Here is an 18911-nt window from a genome sequence, read left to right as displayed (position 1 = left end):
TTGTGAGCCTTGCCTTGCTTTTCTCCGCACGTCTCCTAGTTCCTACCGAGCGGGCGTCCCTGGTCGGATGGCTCCAGTCGGCTCTGAGTGTGCCGATCGGAGAAGAGCGGTGAGCTGGGTTCCCACGAGCCCCGGTCGGAGAGACGAGGTGTCAGAGTTGGAAGTATCGCTTTGGGCCAGGCCTTCCGATAGGAGAGGGCGTCCAGAGGTGTCTGGAGGCCGAAGCGAGTGCTCCGATCGGAGTGGTGGGCCAAAGGGGTCGACGAGCGGGCGCCGCTCCTTTTGGTCCAGACCTTCTGGTCGGCGACTGGGCCGTCCTTCTGGCCTGTTGTATTTAGACTCTTGGGCCGAGCCTTGGCGCGAAAGCTGGTCCCCGAGGGACCCCGAGTTTATGAACCCGACAAGTAGGCTGTAAATGGATCTACAAAACAAAACTTGACTCTCAAGGGAATATAGAGAGATATAAAGCGTGACTTGTGGCAAAATGCTTTACGCAAAGATAAGGGATTGATTACAATGAGATCTTTTCTCCAGTCTCATGTAAGGATTCCTTCAGAATCATAATGGCATTAGTGGCACATTACGATTTAGAATTACATCAGATGGATGTAAAGAAGACATTTCTCAACGAGGACTTAGAGGAAAATGTTTACATGGCACAACCGAAAGATTTTGTCATGGAAGGAAAAGAATGAATGGGATGCCACCTAAAGAAATCCATTTATGGATTAAAACAAGCTTCAAGACAGTGGTACTTGAAGTTTGATCAGACAATAAGAAATTTTAGGTTTAAAGAGAATGTTGAAGACAATTGTGTATATGCAAAGTTTAAGAATGGGAAGTTTATCTTCCTTGTCCTATTGTGGATGATATCTTACTTGCTAGTAGTGATGTTAGTCTACTGCTAGAAACAAAGAAATTTTTGTCCTCAAAATTTGATATGAAAGATCTTGGTGAAGCTTCGTTCGTTCTAGGGATCGAGATTCACCGAGATAGAAGTAAAGGGGTATTAGGACTGTTATAAAAGGCATACATAGAAAAGATCTTAAAGAAATTTAGTATGCACAAATGTAGTCCCTCACCTACTCCTATAGTCAAGGGCGACAGATATGGGGTTTTCAATGCCCTAGGAACCAATATGAGATCGATCAAATGAAAGCGGTTCTATATGCTTCAGTTGTCGGAAGCTTGCAATATGCTCAAGTATATACGCGCCCTGACTTGGCATTTGTTACCGGGTTACTTGGCAGATTCCAGAGCAATCCTAGAACAGAACACTGGAAATTGGTAAAGAAAGTCTTGAGTTATTTGCAAGGAACAAAAAGCCTCATGATGACGTATAGAAGATCTGATTCACTCCATATAGTGGGATATTCATATTCTGATTATGCGGGAGATGATAGAAAATCCACGTCTGGATATGTATTCACTCTCGCAAGGGGATCTATTTCATGGAAAAGCTCAAAGCAAACCATCACTACATCGTCCACAATGTATGTCGAGTTTGTAGCGTGTTATGAGGCAACGGGACAGGTGAACTGGCTAAAGAAGTTCATACCCGGTTTGAAGGTAGTTGACGACATCTATAGACCACTTAAGTTATACTGCAATAATAATCCGGCAGTACAGTATGCTCACAACAATAAGTCAAGTGGTGCTGCCAAACACATTGACATAAAGTATTATGTTATGAAAGATAAAGTCCGAGATCATGTCATAAGTCTTGAGCATATAAGTAACGAAAAGATGCTCACGAATCCGCTTACAAAAGGCTTACCACTCAACGTGTTCAGCGAACATGTAGCTAGCATGGGTTTAAGGGAAAGCCTAAAATTCCTGGACAAAAGAAGGCCCAAAGTTAAGTATCTATTTCAGAACAGAGTGGTGTGTTGTAGCTGTTAAATCTATCGACAATTGACCGTGACGATGAAACATGCTCTATGCGCTAATCTGTAATTGAATGAACAAAAGTAAATGATATGAAATTGAAAGATGGTAGTGAGATCAAGATGGAGAATGTTAGTTGATCTCCACCAATAGGCCCAACGGTCTATTGGGCCCTTGGATCTGCGCCCTGATCGGGGGCGTCCAACCCTAATATGGTTGGTGGGCCCCTGTCGCACAGCACTATAAAAGATAGGAGGGTATCACGGCTCTAACTACGAGGTTGATCGGAGCCGCCGTGACCCACACGACAGAAAACCTAACCCAATCTAAAGAGGGTGCTGCCAGCGATATGAAGCCCCACCGACTCCGCCCGTACCTCTGCATCGCCACTAGACCTCGTCTCCACCATGCTGGACTCCACCGCACCGAGCTCCCTCGACACTGGCGTCCACGAGGCTGCGACGCAACTGCGCCAGGGCGAACTAGAGGAACCCTAAGTACGATGCTTACCCCGATCTATGGTTTAGAGGCACTGTTGTTTATAACACTCATGTCCTGTTTCTAAAAAAAAGGCCCATGTCCTGGCCTTACTTTTCTTTGCTTATTATTTTCCTCTGTCATCCTCACACCTGCTACAATAATAGGTACAGATGTCAAGAACGGCCTTGAGAATGCCAACGAGCAGGTCCTCGCCTAGAGAAGCACCGGTGAGCTCCATGCGCCACAGCCAATCTCCGCGCCGGTGTCAACCTCCGCGATTCATCCAAGCAGCAAGGTGATATTACGCGGAGAAAATGCATGTTGCAAAAATATGTTTTAAGTGTTTCAGATGTTTCATTTGGATGTTGCAAGTGTTTCATGTGAATGTTGCAAAAGTAGATTAAGATGTTGCAATGGTTGTACCCCGTATATTGTAAACTTTTGTTCCCAATGTTTCATCTGTTTTTCCAGACGTCTGTTACAAGCGTGTTTATTTAGATGTTGCATATGTTTCACACATATGTTGTAAGTGTTTTATCTGGATGTTGTGTATCTAGTCTGTTGGAGACCATTTATCTAGAGCTTTAACTAAAAATAGTAATAGCAAGTTAGATAGCAATTCTCTTGAACATGCTCTTATTATTTTCCCCCGTCATCCTCAAACCTGCTACAACAATAGCATTTTTTTTTTGTCTTCTAATTTTTAGTTATGCAACTTCAATTAACCTGTTGCCTCCCATTTGATCTGATAGATACAGTATGCTATAACTAGCCTAGAGACAATTTGGCTAAACGAAGAGATATTAGTGATCCTTCTTGTATTTTCTGCTCTGAACAAGGAGTCCGTCCCACATTTATTCTTTGACTGCTGTGTTGCTAGGAATGTCTGTAACATAATTTCTGAAGCTTTAGCTGCTGTGGGTAGTAAGTTGATGATCTCGATGTCTTGTATCAGGTTCCAGCCACAAGGCCTTGAATTCTGGCAGTGTGCCGAAACTTAAAACTGTGAAACGTTTGCTTTTTGAAATACAAAAGCAGGGGAAACCTTCCTTTCTAAAAAAAAAAAAAGCTACAACAAGCTTCCTTCTTTGCCAGCTAGTATTACTGATTCAATGAGCAAAAAAAGTTTAGCTATCTGTATAGCACGATGTTCGTGATGCAAAGCGTATAGTTCAAAACACATGCATGTTTGCTTAATAAATATGGATTTTGCTGCTGCACGGATGCTTCCTATTGTATTTTCCAGTGCATAATCATTTTTAGCAGTTGAGCATATTGAGTCATCCATACCTGAGACTTCAAGGGACATGTTCCACTCGTGGAGACAAAGGCGCACTTTATTCAAACGATCAAACGTGATAGTTCGTTACTCTGGATGTTTAAGCTTATATTGGCACTTGGTGCATCTACAAATCTGACATCATATTCTGTCTTTAGTTGTCATGGCTGGATTGAACTTATCTCCTTTTGCTGCTCCCTCTAGTAAGAGCAAATAATACATAAATGCATGGTGAAGAACTCTGACAAAATAGTAGCAAGTCTGTTCCCCACTTCATACTAAGCTCTCTTTTAGTCCATCAATATATCTCCAGTGTATCCGCAATTCCGCACGTTCGCGGAAAAAGGAAAATCAATATCTCCAAGGCTTACATGACGATGTAGTACTGAACGTAAAAACGAAACAGATTGAGACGCACTGAGGCATCGGATAAGGCCCAACGAAGCGGGCCGATCATCCTAGTAGTATATCAAAACAGAAGAAATTCTGAAAAATCTGAGCAACACTGTGAATCTGTGATCTAGGAGTACTTAACAAGTTCACTGATCTCTCAGAACTACTGAGAGCATATGAGCTACGTTCCCAGCTTTCAGCAGACTTAATTAGTTCGAGTTTGTTAGCGCAACATACTATGATGTTGATGCGTATTGAGCCCATTGAAACAAAAAAAAAACAGTAATGCTATCGGGTGGGCGTGATGTACGGACGGATGCGGCTTTTCCACTCGTTGTCTTATCCGTCCGCTCGCTCTGTCCGCACCCTTTAAAAAAATCTCTCTACGCGCTCTGCCTCTACCGGCATGGCCTTATCCACCGCTCCAACTGACATCCACGCTCGACTCTACTGCGTTGCTCGCCTACATCGTGGCAGCCACCCGCCGCGGCCTCCTCCGATACCCTCGCCAATGGTGCGCTGGCCCAGGCAACACCTGCTCGCCCAGGGGTGCTCACGCAGATGCTCGCCCAGGGTGCTTGCGTGCCTCGCGCAGGTGCTCACCCATGCCGGCGAGCAGGTGCTCGTCCAGGCCGGCGAGCAGGTCCTCACCCAGGGGAGCACCGGTGAGCTCCATGCGCCACCACCGATTCGCGCCGACATCAAGCTCCGCAATTCGTCCAAGCAGCAAGGTGACACTGCGCGCTGAAAATGCACGTTGCCAGAGTATGTTTGAAGTGTTTCAGATGTTTCATTTGGATGTTCCAAGTATTTCATGTGGATGTTGCAAAAGTAGATTGGGATGTTGCATATGTTGCAATGGTTGTACCCAGTATATTGCAAACTTTTGTTCCCAATGTTTCATCTCTTTTTTCCAAACGTATGTTACAAGTGTGTTTATTTGGATGTTGCATATGTTTCACACATATGTTGCAAGTGTTTTATCTGGATGTTATGCATGTTTTACATGGTTTTCAAGTGTTTTTAGGTGTTTTTTGTAAGTGTTTTAGAAGCATGTTTCAAGTGTTTCATCTGCCTTTAGACGTATGTTGTAAGTGTTGCATCTGAATATTTCAAAAGCAGATCAGGTGTTGCATATCCTTCTTCGCTTTTCTGCTGCCGCGTCTCGGTGTCTCTTCCTCCTCCTGGTGTCGGCTGAGCATCCGCCGCCTCCTCCTCTCTTTCTCGTGTTGGTGACGTGGCGCTGCGGCCTATGCGGGCGCGTGAAACGGCGCGGGAAAACGGACAGCATGCGTTGGGCGAGCGACTAGTGGTATGTTCAGGCGTGTTCAGCAACCGAACTATGCTCGCAAATCCCATCGGTCATCATCGCCTTCAAACTCCCCGGCCCGCCCACCTCGGTGCCCAAACATAACCGTCCCAACAAACTCCTCCCCCTCTCCTCCTCCTCGCGACCGCACCAAGAAACCCACGCCCTCGAGGCCTCGCAGAAGAAGTACCAGCGCCTGCGCCGGCGATGGAGTTCTTCCCTGACAGGGTGCACTTGCGCCTACGGAGCCGCGCGCACGACACGTACCTTCACGCCGAGGAGGCAGGGTGGGGATCACCCTGTGCCGGCACCGTGGGACGCTGAACGAGGTGTGGGCGGTGCACCGCCTACGTCCTCCTCCACGGTGTCGCCTACGGCCGGTACCTCGCCCTCGTACGCGTGGAACCGCCTCCGGCGCCGTCTTTGGGCCAAGGTGAAGGCTCCCACCACACCTGCCGCGTCGTCCAGCGCGTCTACAATGCCCCGGGGCAGGTCGACGTTCTGTGGGAGGTCTCGCCGTGAACAACAAGTCCGACGACGTCCTCATTCGTCATCGCACGTTCGGCGCATGGCGCAGCCACGTATGACGATGCAATGGACGGTCGTGGCTGATAGCAAGTTCTAAACCTCTAGTTGTAGATCTAGCGGGTAATATCTTAATTTAGATGGAGAAGCTTGGTCATGTACCTTGCCCTAAGGAAATTGCGGCCATAGCGCCACAATGATGTGGCCGTCGACGGCACGACGTCGTAGTCGAACGCTGTGCGGTGGAGACACGGTCTAGTGTCCTGGTGGTGGCACTGCAGAGGCGATGGTGAAGTCGGTGGGGCTTCTCGTCGCTGACAGCACCCTGCTCTTTAGATCGGATAGGGTTTCTCTGTAGGTCGGTTACGGCGGCTCAGGTCAACCTCGTTGGTGGAGCCCCGGCCCCCACCTCCCTTTATAGTGCTGTGCGACGGGGGGCCACAAACCAGGGAGCGGTTGGGCACCCCCATATCAGGGTGCTGATCCAAGGGCCCAATTGGCCAAGATCAAACTAACATTCTCCTCCTTGATCTCAGCTTATTCCTTAAACTTAACTTACTTACTTTATCTTGTTCCTATTTCATCACAGATCAGTGCATAGAGCGTGCCTCATCGTCACGGTCTGTTGCCATTAGATTAAACAACTACAACGCACCTTTTTGTTTTGAAATAGATACTCAACTAGGCCCTTAGTATCCAAAAATCATAGACTTTCTCATAAACCCATATCGACTGTGTGTTCTCTAAACGTACTGGGTGGTTAGCCTATGGTTAGTGAATCCGCAAGTACTCACTCGGTACTTATGTGCTCAATGCTTTCAACATGATTATGGATTTTCTCCTTTACAACATATACCTTAGTGTCAATGTGTTTGGCAGCACACTTGACTTGTTGTCTTAGGAGTTAACTTACTTTAAATGGTTATTGCTTTTGCCTACCATTGTTAAATCTGGGTACAAATTTCCTTAACCTTCTTTTGCCTGTTCCTTAAGCCTCATGACAACACAACTGTTTCTTTAGAGCTTTTCCACAATAATACTCCAACTGCGAGTGTTAGCAACTGCTGTGGATTTCACTACACATCTCGCCAAGACTTAACTTTTTGTACCCTCAACTATTTGAGAGTACTTATTCTTTCTTACTCAGCATAAGGCCTATTATACTTTGCAAAATTGCAAGGCATTCTCAACTCAATTCCAGTGATCTATATCTGAACTAGACTTCTGCCAAAATATTCCGGATACATAAACTATGTCAAGGTAAGTTCTTACTTGTACTTGTACACACATCAAGCTTCCAATAGCTGAAGCATATGGAACCATATTCTTTTGATCGATCTCATATCGATTCCTAGAACACTTAAAGTTCCCAAAACTATTACTTTTGACTATAGGAGCAGGCATAGGTTTACTCGCATGCATACTTTATTTCTTTAGAATCTTTTCTAAGTATGCCTTTGTGATAGTCCTAATACCCCTTTTCATCTATCTCGGTGAATTTTGATTTCTAGAACCAATGACGCTTCACCAAGATCATTCACATTGAAACTTGAGGACAAAACTACTTCTCCGATGACAGATTAACATCACTACTAGTGAGTTGAGTGTCATCTATTCACAGGATGTGGAAAATGAATTTTCCATTCTTGAACTTCGCATAAACGCTATTGTCCTTCTCATTTTCTTTAAAAACCCCGAACTTTCTTATCGTTTCATCAACTTCAAATACTACTGTCTAGAGACTTACTTTTAACCCATAAATGGATTTCTACAGGCGGCATCTTATATGTTCTTTTCTTCCACGACAAGACCTTTTGGGTTGTGCCATGTAATCATTTTCATATAAATCCCCATTGAGAAATGATGTCTTTACATCCATCTGATGTAACTCTAAATCGTAATGTACCATTAACATCATTATGATTCCAAAAGAATCCTTACATAAGACTGGAGAGAAAACTCTCATTGTAATCTATTCTTCTCTTTGCTTAAAGCATATTGCCACAAGTCATACTTTATATCTTTCTACATTCCCTTTGGAGTCACATTTTGTCTTGTAGACCCATTAACAGCCTACTGTTTTGGCTCCATTAGGAATTACTTCTAAGTCCCAAACATCGTTGGTACTCATCGAATTCATTTCAACTTTCATAGCTTCTTACCATTTAAACGAGTAAATGCTTCTCATGGCTTCTTCAAATGAGGTGGAATCACCCTTCATTTGAATTTCTTTACTAACATAAACTTCATAGTCATTAGAAAACTGGTTTACTAATTCTTTGAGACCTTTTGGGGCCTCAGCTACTGGCACTTTCATATGTGGCTGTTGTTGCTCTTCATTGTCAAGAGACAATTAATTCGACAGGCTCTTATATAACAAGATCCTTATTTACATTATTTATCTCCTTCAAAGAGCTAACAACAGGTGTTGTATTGGTCATACAACATCAACAGGTATTGAGAAACTTGTTGCTCCTAAGTCACTGGAGTGGGCACACAACCCCTCTTCTCTTCAAGTCTTAGGTCTCTACATACCTCTACATACCATGCTTCCCCAGATCTTTCCATCTTTTCTAAAGATAGTGTATCTTCAAATATCTTATTTTAGGTTTAATCCGTTAAAATCTCATATGGCGCTTTAAGCACCACCTTAAAATCTTTGAGACTGACTACGCTATCTTCCTATCAAAACTTTAAAAGGTCTAGGAATTTAGTTATTTCTCTGCTTAGGAGTATCATTGTTGTAACCATTGTACTCCTCCGACGGTCACATTCATCTTAATTAATCTTTATCTCACTCTTAATAAAGAGTATCTTTCTTAATTGATCTATATATTTCCCCCCCTCGAAATATGCATGAACTTTACTACCATAATTTCGATAACTATTCAGAAAGCTTGTAAACGAGGAGACACTTATAACTTACTTCATTCACATGATTGTGTCATGTAAACAAAGTTATTTCTTGATCCATTTAGGAGTACACTTTCCTTAATTTACTTTAAGAACTCAACGAGGTCTTTCATTTGCGATACTTTTTTGTAAGTCACACTTGCATCTTTTTTTATCTTTTGGTTATTATTGGCCATGACTATGTATTTCTATTGTGCCAGGTCAATGCTTGGACAACATAAGAGCTACCCAAACTTCTCTCGCTATGCGGGATACAATAACATGTGAATCATCACAAAACTTCTCTCTTCATGCAGGATGGACTAGCATAATTACTATGCCAAAACTTCTCCCCATACAGGATACATCTATATTAAAACTTAGTCATGACAACTAGAACATTCACTTATACTTCATTTTCCAATTAAATCTTCCCGTTGGTTTCAATTTAATCAGAAAATTAGTAAACTAGCAAAACTGTCCTGAACTGGCTTGACTCAAGCCTTTTTCATTCGCATACCTCAGCATTCAGCCCGTTGGCATGTAGCCGAGTGATCTCATCGGTTAAATAAACAAGGTGCCTCTGCATCAATTCTACATCACCGTTGAGCAGAAAATAGAATTAATGCATAAAACTCAGAAATTAACTTAAAATCCATATAACTACTCTTCAAAATTAAATTTTCCCGTTGGTTTGAATTTAATTAGAAGATAACCAACTTCATTGCAGCGAAAACTAAATGGAATACATTCTTTTAGTTCAGGTGCATTTCTTGGTCCTTATCTACTCTCTGGAAAATTCACCACGTTGGTGTAAAATTTATCAGAGATTTAAACTTCAAACTTAAATTCGTTATAATATTGTCATCATCAACGTTGGTCAGAAAATAACAATACCATAATCTTACATAAACAAAAACTGACTACTCCTCTAATTAAATTTTTTTTGTTGGTTCCAATTTAATTAGAGGATCAACATGATCATAATTTTCTAAATATAACTGCTCTTCAAATTAAATTCTCTAGTTGGTTCGAATTTAAATAGAAGATAATAAACATTAAATTTTGCAGCGGAAACATGAGAAATTCTTTATTTACTTTTCAGAAGCATTTTACTTTACTCATCTACTCTCTGAAAAAATTATCCCGTTGGTTCAAATTTTGACAGAGATTTAAAACTTGACAAAATTCATCGAAATTTACTTATGAAAATGGTCAAAACTGCTTCTGAAAATAAACAAAAACTTAAAACATTAGATACTGTTCATTTGGCCCGGCCTAAGGAAAATAGCATGTGGCCAAGCTTCATAGCGCAGCAGCGCGCGGCCTAGTCCAGCGAAATCCGGCCCGGCCTGCTCTGCTTGCGTGCGCGCTGTGCCTCCCACGCCACAACCTAGGCCTGGGCCAGCAAAGCCGCCTGCCCACTCACGCCCGCCTAGGCCGGCCTCTGGCCCGTTGCTTCTGCGCCGTCCGATCTCCATCGACGGTCACATGGCCTTCTCGGCGGATCAAAAGACGTGATGCGACGGCCGGCCACCGAAACCCTAGGTCATTCCGTCTCCCTCCCCTCTCTTCGCTTTCTCCCCGCACCCGAGTGAGATGCGATGGTGACTGCCCGTGACGGCCTGAGGGAGATGGCGGCACCGTCGTTCATGGCGGCGAGACCTCGCTCCCCCTGCGCAGCTGGCCCCCTTTAACCCTAGCCTCACTCTCCACCCTCTCCTTCTCTCACTTCAGCGCGCAACGACAGAGAGCGAGAGTGCAGTGGAGTATGGCGCCGTCGTCGGCTCCCTCGCCGGCGCGCGCGCTCCCCAATGGATGAGCGCGCCGCCATCGAGGGGCCTAGCCACGGCGCCCTTGGCTAGAGCCCGTGCAAGACCAACGAGTAGTCGCCCCTCTCGGCCTTCTTCCCACGTGCCGACGAGGCGGCAGCGTGGTGCACAGCGAGGTAGGCCTCTTCCTCTTTCCCCTTCTTCTTCTTTGCCTGGATCTTGCTTCGTTCTTCTCGGATTTGTCTGATTTGGGGATTAGGGTTAGGGTTTTGCTCAGAATTTTGGTTCTAGGGTTCGGATGCCACTCGACGGTGGGGCCCTAATCCCGCGATCCCGGCGAAGGCTCTGCGTCTCCTTCCCGCGCGACGGTGGTGTTGATGGCGGCGGAGGAGCTCAGTGAGTCCCTCTCGCTCTCGGTCCATGTCATTAGGGTTAGTGATTCTACCCCTATTTTCGATCTACACTAGAAACTGGCTCCGATACCATTGATAGCAAGTTCTAAACCTCTGGTTGTAGATCTAGCGGGTAATATCTTAATTTAGATGGAGAAGCGTCATGTACCTTGCCCTAAGGCTGTTGCGGCCATAGCGCCGCAATGATGTGGCCGTCGGCGGCGTGGCGGTGTAGTCGAACGCCGTGCGGTAGAGACGCGGTCCAGTGTCTCGGTGGTGGCACTGCAGAGGTGACGGTAAAGTCGATGGGGCTTCCCATCGCTGGCAGCACCCTTCTGTTTAGATCAGATAGGGTTTCTATATAGGTCGGTTACGGCGGCTTAGATTAACCTTGTTGGTGGAGCCCTGACCTCCACCTCCCTTTATAGTGTTGTACGACGAGCGCCCACCAATCAGGAAGTGGTTGGACGCCACCGATAGACGTCCATCCAAGAGTCCCATTGACCGTTGGACCCATTCTCTCGAGAGCGGACCAGCCTGAACTTCCGCCTGTAATTCCGGTGAGTTCGCCGTCTCCTCTGCTTTGGATTCGTCCTCGCATGGTATTTATCCGGGCGTAGAACGGCTCTTGGAATCTGTCGACTCTGCGACTTGTTCTTCAGTTTCAAGAACCACTCAAACTTGATCATTGGGTTCTTCTCCTTGTTACTGATGAGGCTGTTAGTTACTGAATCTTGATGCAATCAAATCTTTGCACATTGTGGGCTAAAAGATTACTGCATTCTCTTAGGGAGAAATGGTTCTGGGTTATTGAATTCTTTCCTCTGCCTTTCTTTTGTCTTATCAGGGAGCAGTTCTTGATGAGATTACACCTGTCCGTCTTCCCATTTCGTACTAGCTATCCAAACTGTCAGTTCAAGAAACTAACTTCGCAACCTTTCTTGGAATATTCCTAATAATCTTGCGTTGGTTCATTAGGCTGCTGAGTTCTTGTCATCATTTGAATTCCTTCCCATGATGTGTTTTCCTGAGAATTCTGGCTATTCGCTATGGATGGTTGTCTGTCCTTGTTATTTTCTTGCCACATCTCTCTGGTTATCTACGTCTGAACATTGTGTTCTGATCGCAACGTATATTCAGAGTTGCCAGTGTCGCCTGCTTGTTTTGGTTTCCTAAACACCAGTGTTCTGCTCCACTGCATCAGGCTCCAGCGGTGCCCGTCGGTGGCCCGATCCGCCGCCGACGCCGGGGCGTCCAGCCGCATGCGGTGCTTCGGCGGACGATCCACTATATGCGGGCGGACGATCAGGGGAACATCAACCCGCTCGTCTGGAGAATGCTACAGTTCGATGGGCGGTCCGTGTCCCACCTGAGGAGAGATTTAGCGGCCCAACTGGGTGTGGGTGAAGCCAACGTCCTAAGCATCACGCTGTGCGTGCGGGCCGGCTCCAACGGGCGGCTAACTCCTCTGGTCATCGACCTGCCTTCCAATGAGCAGGCCATGGACATCGTCGTCCTCACCACTGATTCACCAGGTAAGAACTTGCTGGGGTTTTTTTCCTGGTAATCTCTGCAGCACTGTCTGTTTCTCTTCTCATGAAAGGTGTTCGATTGATCATACTAATAAGAATACATATGCTTACTTGAATACTTTTTTCTCTCGATTGGGCTTATTGCCCGTTTTTCATTAAGAGAGTTTTGGAGGAAACATTACAAAGCGGAACAACCGTGGTGGCGAGGAGCCATCACGAGAAGGCCGAGCTGCCCTAGCTACTAGACTCCAATAAACGTATTACATCGTGGACAGATTTTGCGACCACGATAAAGTGTGCAGTTTTGTAGTTTGGCCTTTGCTATGATAGATCAGTGAACTTGTTGTTGCATGCCAGATGTTTAGAAACTGTAATTTGCCTACCGTATACTTTAGTTCAGATGTTCAGATACTTATCTGTAGTTTTAAATATACATAGTTGGCTAGTTGCTGCATCAAAATCCTCTTGGGTTTTGCATTGGGTTCTTATTTAGTTATTCTACTAGTCATATAGTTTCAAACATATACAGATTATGGTTTCTACCTGTGTTTCAGAAAATGGTATACTATTTTTTGGTTGTGTTTACTGATTCCCTTGAATATAAGTCTTTTTGCAGACACTAAAATAGTCAGAATATACAATATAATTCGATTCATTACTACCTTGTCAGTTCACAAAACTGTGCCACCACTTTGACTCACTGTCCAGAATTTTCAGTTTTTGTTGAATGTGAACTGTCGCGACAATTGCATCACCAATACATGATGCCTGTTTAACTCTTTTTCCTTGTTCCCTTGCACATTCAGCTGCTGAAGCATTAGTGCACCCAAATGTTGGTGCACCGTAGAGGAGTATTAGACCAAGACTTCTGACAAGAACATCACAGTTCATCTCTTCAGAAATGAGAAGTTCCCTGCTTCGGATTCAGTGAGATGACAACTGATATTTTGTCCTGTAAACTTCAGAAAACTCAGCCAGTCCATTTGGGGTTGATGCGTTCTACTAACTGGAAGCGTTTTGAATTGGCCTTTACGTTTCAGAACTTCAAAATTGCTGGGGGGCATTCTGTGAAAACATTGCTTGAACGATTTTACACAGTAACAACAATTGTAGATACCGTCTTCAGTCTTAGCCAAATGTTTACAGCCAAAGTTTTCCTTTTAGTCATGATAAAGCTCTGTGCATTACTCGTTGAACTCACCTTTTCTTGATATATTACTAGTATGCATAATACTTTGACAGACAATGTCGGTGCAGAAAGTGACCAACTAGTGAATATTTATAGTTTTGTTGTACGTTGTGATCGAAGGTGGCCTTGCACTCAATGACACATGATTTATACTGGTTCGGGCAACGTGCCCTACGTCCTGTTGGGGTCAGTTGGTGACTTTATTCCTAAGCCCAGGTGCTCGAAGTTTGCAGTGGGGGAGAAAGATGGGGTGTACAAGAGGTCCGGTCGGCTCCGGTCGGAAGGGCCGAGAGTAACAGGAACTTCGCTATGAGCTAAGTGTTCAAGCGGATGCTTGAGGTCTGAACCTGGTGGTTCTGTGGTTGAGCTATCGATCTAAGGAACTCTGGCCTACTGGGATCGGTCTCCCTCCTTGTTGGAGGAAGCGCTCCGCCTTTATAGATGAAGGGGATGGCTTTACAAGTGAGAGGGTGAGGGGACGTATGTTGCCGAGCCTTGTTGCCCACGCCTACCGAGTCTTGTTGCCCACATCGGCGGGTTCAAGATAGTGGTAGGCGTCTACAACACTGTTGATGTTACTGTAGAATGTCAGATGCATGTGGGAGGTCGTGCTGCCTTCTTCAGGGACGGTGGACGTCGGTACCTGCAAATATTGTTTGATGCCTAGAGGCATATGAGGAATCTCGCTATGTTCACCCGGTACGGTAAATCCTGGCGCCCATACCGTATCGATGCCCATAGGCACGTGGAGGGCTTTTTGCCATACGGGAGTCCAGCGGCGCCTATAATACTGTAGGGATAAATGTCGGCGCCTACAATACTGTTTGTGTCAGGTGGCTGCAGAGTACTGTTCCGTGCAGGGTATGGTCCCTGGACAGTGGTTTTGACTTGTGAGTCTTGCCTTGCCTTTCTCCGCACGCCTTCTGGTTCCTACCGAGCGGGCGTCCCCGGTCGGATGGCTCCAGTCGGCTATGGTTGCGCCGGTCGGAGAGCGGTGAGCAGGGTCCTTACGTACCCCGGTCGGAGAGACGCGGGGTCGGGGTCGGGGTCAGAAGTAAGGCTTAGGGCAGGCCTTCTGATCGGAGATGCCGTCCGGAGACGGCTGGAGCCCGAATTGAGCGCTCCGGTCGGATAGGTGGGCCGAAGTAGCCGACGAGGGGGCGTTGCTCTTCTTGGGCCTGGCCTTCCGGTCGGTTGTTGGACCGCCCCTTTGTCCTGTTGTTTTTAGACTCTTGGGCCGAGCCTTGGCGCAGAAGCCGGTCCTCGAGGGACCCCGGGTTTATGAACCCGATAGACAATTACTTTGACAGTATGTTATACAACATCATAATCATAAGTATTTTTAATACAAATCTAACAGAATTCATTTTGTCACTAATAAAACCAGGTCTTCATATTGTAGAAACAGGGACATCCGATTTGCACTGCAAATCGGGTTTTTTTTTTTTTTTTTGTGACTACGCTGCAAATCAGCTGTGTCACACTGTCACTATTCTGCCAAAACTGGGTCCTCATGTTTCCCAAGATTTTGTAGATTAGCATTTACAAAGCATTAGTTTTCAAAAATTGCAAATTTTTCTTCACAAACTATATAACAAGATGCTTGTTGTGCTAAACTATTAATCCCTCCGTCCTGGATGTCGACGAAATAAGACTTTGCCGCTTTCATGTTTCATCTGGTGGTAGTAGTTGGTCGACGAAATACAGGTTAGTGCTCTCGTGCTCGGTCACACGTGTCCTTGGACCACCTCATTCCTAGGGCAAAGCGAAAGTCTTTGTGGCTCCTTACCTACCATCCTCCAATCATGATCTTAACGCATTCGTACACACAGAAATTAAGAGATAAACGATGTTAATGTTACTTTGAACATCTTTTGCAATACATGTTGCCTCCAACTTTCGATATACAAACACCTCACAACTTGAGGTATTCTCGGCAGTATATTAACACAACAAAAAACTGAAACAAAAACCTCTCTCCTTCAAATTCTTGAGAGAACGAATTAATAGCATCACAAAAAGAAAAACAGATGAACACAAGAATTGATGAACAATCTGTCAGCTAGCTATGTACACTTGTAAATTCGCAATACACTCATGCCCTGCTCAGGGTCGGCGGGCTCTCTGGTCTCTTCACGGCGCTGGCGTACCGGCTCCGCAGCGGGCTCTCCGCGTGCACGGCCGACATGACATGCCTCTTGCCCTGCCGGCTGCCCGCCTCCGCCTCCACCTGGTCGTCGTCGTTGGTGACAGTGACACCGTCCGCGCAGGCTTCGACGGCCTGCGCCGGCTTGGCCTCCGCCTCAGCGGCGGCGCCTCCGACCGTGAAGACGAAGGGGCCCATGGGCACGTCGTCGTCGAGCGCCAGCAGCGGCTCGAGCGCGTCGACGACGTCGCGCATGCTGGGCCTGGCCTTGGGCACGCTCTGCAGGCACTGGTGCGCGACCTTGGCGGCCTTCTCCGCGGCGCGCGCCGAGTACTGCATCTCCAGGCTGGGGTCCATGAAGCGGTGCAGCCTGTCGGCGCGGCGGAGGTAAGGGCGCGCCCAGTCCACGAGGTTCTGCTCGCGCCGGCCCCGGCGCTTGTCGACGGAGCGCCTGCCCGTGAGCAGCTCCAGGAGCACCACGCCGAAGCTGTACACGTCGCTCTTCGCCGTCAGGTGGCCCGTCAGGATGTACTCCGGCGCCGCGTACCCGTGCGTGCCCATCACGCGCGTCGTCACGTGCGTCTCGTCCCCCTGCGGACCCTCCTTCGCCAGCCCAAAATCGGACAGCTTCGCCGTGTAGTCCTGAAAATGAATTTCAAACTTGAGGTCAGACACGATTCAAAATTCGGCAGCAGTTGTTTGAGGAAAAGTACTGTGCGTTTGTAGTGGTTGGGATGAAGACATCACTGTTTGTTGCGTTTTGCAACTGCTACAAAGCATCAGGATCCAAAATCCAAACTAACCACGATATTATAATGCTCCAGCTGCTAGGTTATCCCTAACGGCCGGCACCTAGAATAAAACCAGAGGCTTTTGCTACTAATTTGTCGGTAGTTGCAAAGCAAATCAGATTTGAGCACGAGTGTTGAATCCTTAAAAAAGAAGGGTTTGACACGGAACGGTTGACAACGTGCGATGGTTGGCGTGTAGGTAAGAAACATTTTATAAAGAGCGAAGAAAAATACAGTTCGCTTGAAGAAAGAATCTGCAACGTGCATGACAACGACTAAGCACCCAATGGGGCAATTCTTTACCGTCCTAAAATTGCTCGCTCGTCAGTAAAGAGGTCGTCGGGTTGGCGTTCTTTTGTGGAAATGTGCTGTAAGCTAGCTGTTGATTGATGCTGAGGGAAAAAGAGAGAGATTGGACTTGGTGAGGCTTACCGAGTCGAGAAGAATATTGGAGGCCTTGAAGTCGCGGTAGATGACGGGCGTCTCGGCCTCGTGCAGGAACGCCAGCCCCTTGGCCGCGCCGACGGCGATCTTGAGCCGCGTCGACCATGGCAGCGACGCAAGGAGATCTGCAGCCAGGCACATGTAACAGGAGCTGTTAGTCAACTAATCGATCAGAGGCACCCAAATTAAGAACTAGTGTGTTAGCAGCAGTAGTGCTTACTCTTGAAAAGATGGTTCTCGAGGCTTTGCCTGGGCATGTACTCGTACACCAGCATCCGGTGGTCGTCCTGGTTGCAGAAGCCCACCAACTTGACCAGATGAGGATGGCTCAGCATCCCGAGGTACACCACCTCCGCCTGATCAGGACAAGACAGCGCAACCAGATCAGGACTCGATTCAGATTTATCAGCACGCAAGTAGCAGTGGTTGATTCAGATGGGAAGAACGTACCAGCCACTCGCGGTGTCCCTGGACGCCGTCGCTGTCGAGGTACTTGACGGCGACGTGCTGCGGCTGGAGCCCCGGGCGGAGGCGTCCGTCGACGAAGCCCTTGTAGACGGGGCCGAACCCGCCCTCGCCGAGGAAGTTGGTGGTGGAGAAGTTCTTGGTGGCGGCCTTGAGCTCGTCCAGCGTGAAGGCGTGCAGCTTGGTGGTCTCCAGCTTCCGCGACAGGTCCTGCAGCGACAGCGACCGCAGGTTCGCCGTGCTCAGCCGCCGCAGCGTCGGCTTCCCGCCGCGGCGCCTGCCCGCCGCCGCCGCGGTCTCATGCCCCTGCTCCTGCTCGCCGCCGCCGGCCCCGAAGCACCCCAGCAGGCGCTTCCTCAGCCCCATGACGATGTGCAAATCGAAACCGCCCGCGTCGATCTCGTCTCGTACGTCCTCGTCGCTTCGCCGCACGGACCAAGGAGCACGACGCTCGCCGGCGAAGAGAGCCTTGGAGCTAGAGAAGGTGTCGGTCGCTGGCGAAGTGGCGAGGTAGAGAACACGGAGGCACGGCGCGGTGGCAGGGTATATAAAGGCGAGTAGGCAGCGGCTTTGTTCGTGTGGGCGTGGCTTCGAGGTGGGTGAAGGTTGGGGAAGCGTCGCCTTTTTTTACTTTTTCTGGGGGTAGTAGCCCGGGACCGGGAGATTTAATTATCGCTACTCTAATTCGGCAGGTGATGGAATTAGCTGGAGTGAGTGCTTGAATCATTGGTGATGCCGGCCGGGGCTGGGGTCGGTTAGTTAGCGGGTGAAAGCTCCGTGAAACGTATCGTTTTTATTCGAGAAATGTTATACAATACACATGTGTTTTAGAAAAAAAAACATTAAATTTTTTTATCTCTCTCTTTCTCACCTGTAACCACCGGCGCTGACGAGGGTGACCGGCGAGCTCGCCCCGGTGCCCGCGCCCGGCGTGCCTCCCCACGCTCGCGCCCGCGCCAGCCATGGCAGTGGTGGTGGTGGTGGCGGCGGCGGATTTGTGATTTGTCTTTTCATAGAAAAAAAAATTTGTGATATGTGATCTGTGGAGGCTGGAGGCGGGAGGCTGGAGGTAGAAGAAAGGTGGAAGCTGTTGGACCTTAATCCTATGGTGCAAAAAAATTATGTATTGAAACTGCATAAAACACGTGGTTGTGTTTTTTTTTTTTTTTTGAAAATGATTATCCTATGGCGTTGGTGATCGCTGATGTGCGCATCGACGTGTATCGATCGACGCAGCCTGCCTAGCCGTGGCCGACGGGGACGCGCCAACAACTGGTGGACGAAACCGGCCCCGTTCTTATCGGTAGGGCAGCAGTTAGACTGTTTATGTTAGAGTGATGTGTGCTGCTAGAGTGCTAGTATTTGTTTAATTTTCTCGGTTTTATATGGATAGTAGGGCGGTTTTACGTGCTAGC

General features: G+C 47.2%; 2 protein-coding genes across 2 annotated transcripts; one reads left to right on the top strand and one right to left on the bottom strand.

Annotated features, from left to right (window-relative positions):
* Window positions 1-11431: 11431 nt before the first annotated feature.
* Window positions 11432-13574, top strand: LOC136526711 (uncharacterized). The gene is made up of 3 exons (XM_066519293.1): window positions 11432-11489; window positions 12134-12464; window positions 13268-13574. The coding sequence occupies exons 2-3, from the start codon at window positions 12221-12223 to the stop codon at window positions 13306-13308; spliced, it is 285 nt and encodes a 94-aa protein (XP_066375390.1). The 5' UTR covers window positions 11432-11489; window positions 12134-12220; the 3' UTR covers window positions 13309-13574.
* A 1934-nt stretch (window positions 13575-15508) lies between these two features.
* LOC136526860 (serine/threonine-protein kinase RIPK-like) lies at window positions 15509-18100 on the bottom strand. Its single transcript, XM_066519431.1, has 4 exons — window positions 17482-18100; window positions 17252-17387; window positions 17020-17156; window positions 15509-16438 (listed from the first exon to the last, which is right to left on the bottom strand). Exons 1-4 carry the CDS (start codon window positions 17860-17862, stop codon window positions 15746-15748), a joined length of 1347 nt encoding a protein of 448 aa, XP_066375528.1. The 5' UTR covers window positions 17863-18100; the 3' UTR covers window positions 15509-15745.
* Between the last annotated feature and the right edge of the window lie 811 nt (window positions 18101-18911).

This window comes from Miscanthus floridulus, chromosome 19 (genome assembly GCF_019320115.1).
Source record: "Miscanthus floridulus cultivar M001 chromosome 19, ASM1932011v1, whole genome shotgun sequence".
Lineage (NCBI taxonomy): Eukaryota > Viridiplantae > Streptophyta > Magnoliopsida > Poales > Poaceae > Miscanthus > Miscanthus floridulus.
The sequence above is the reverse complement of the archived record's forward strand: the minus strand, read 5'-3'. Positions and strand labels throughout refer to the sequence as shown.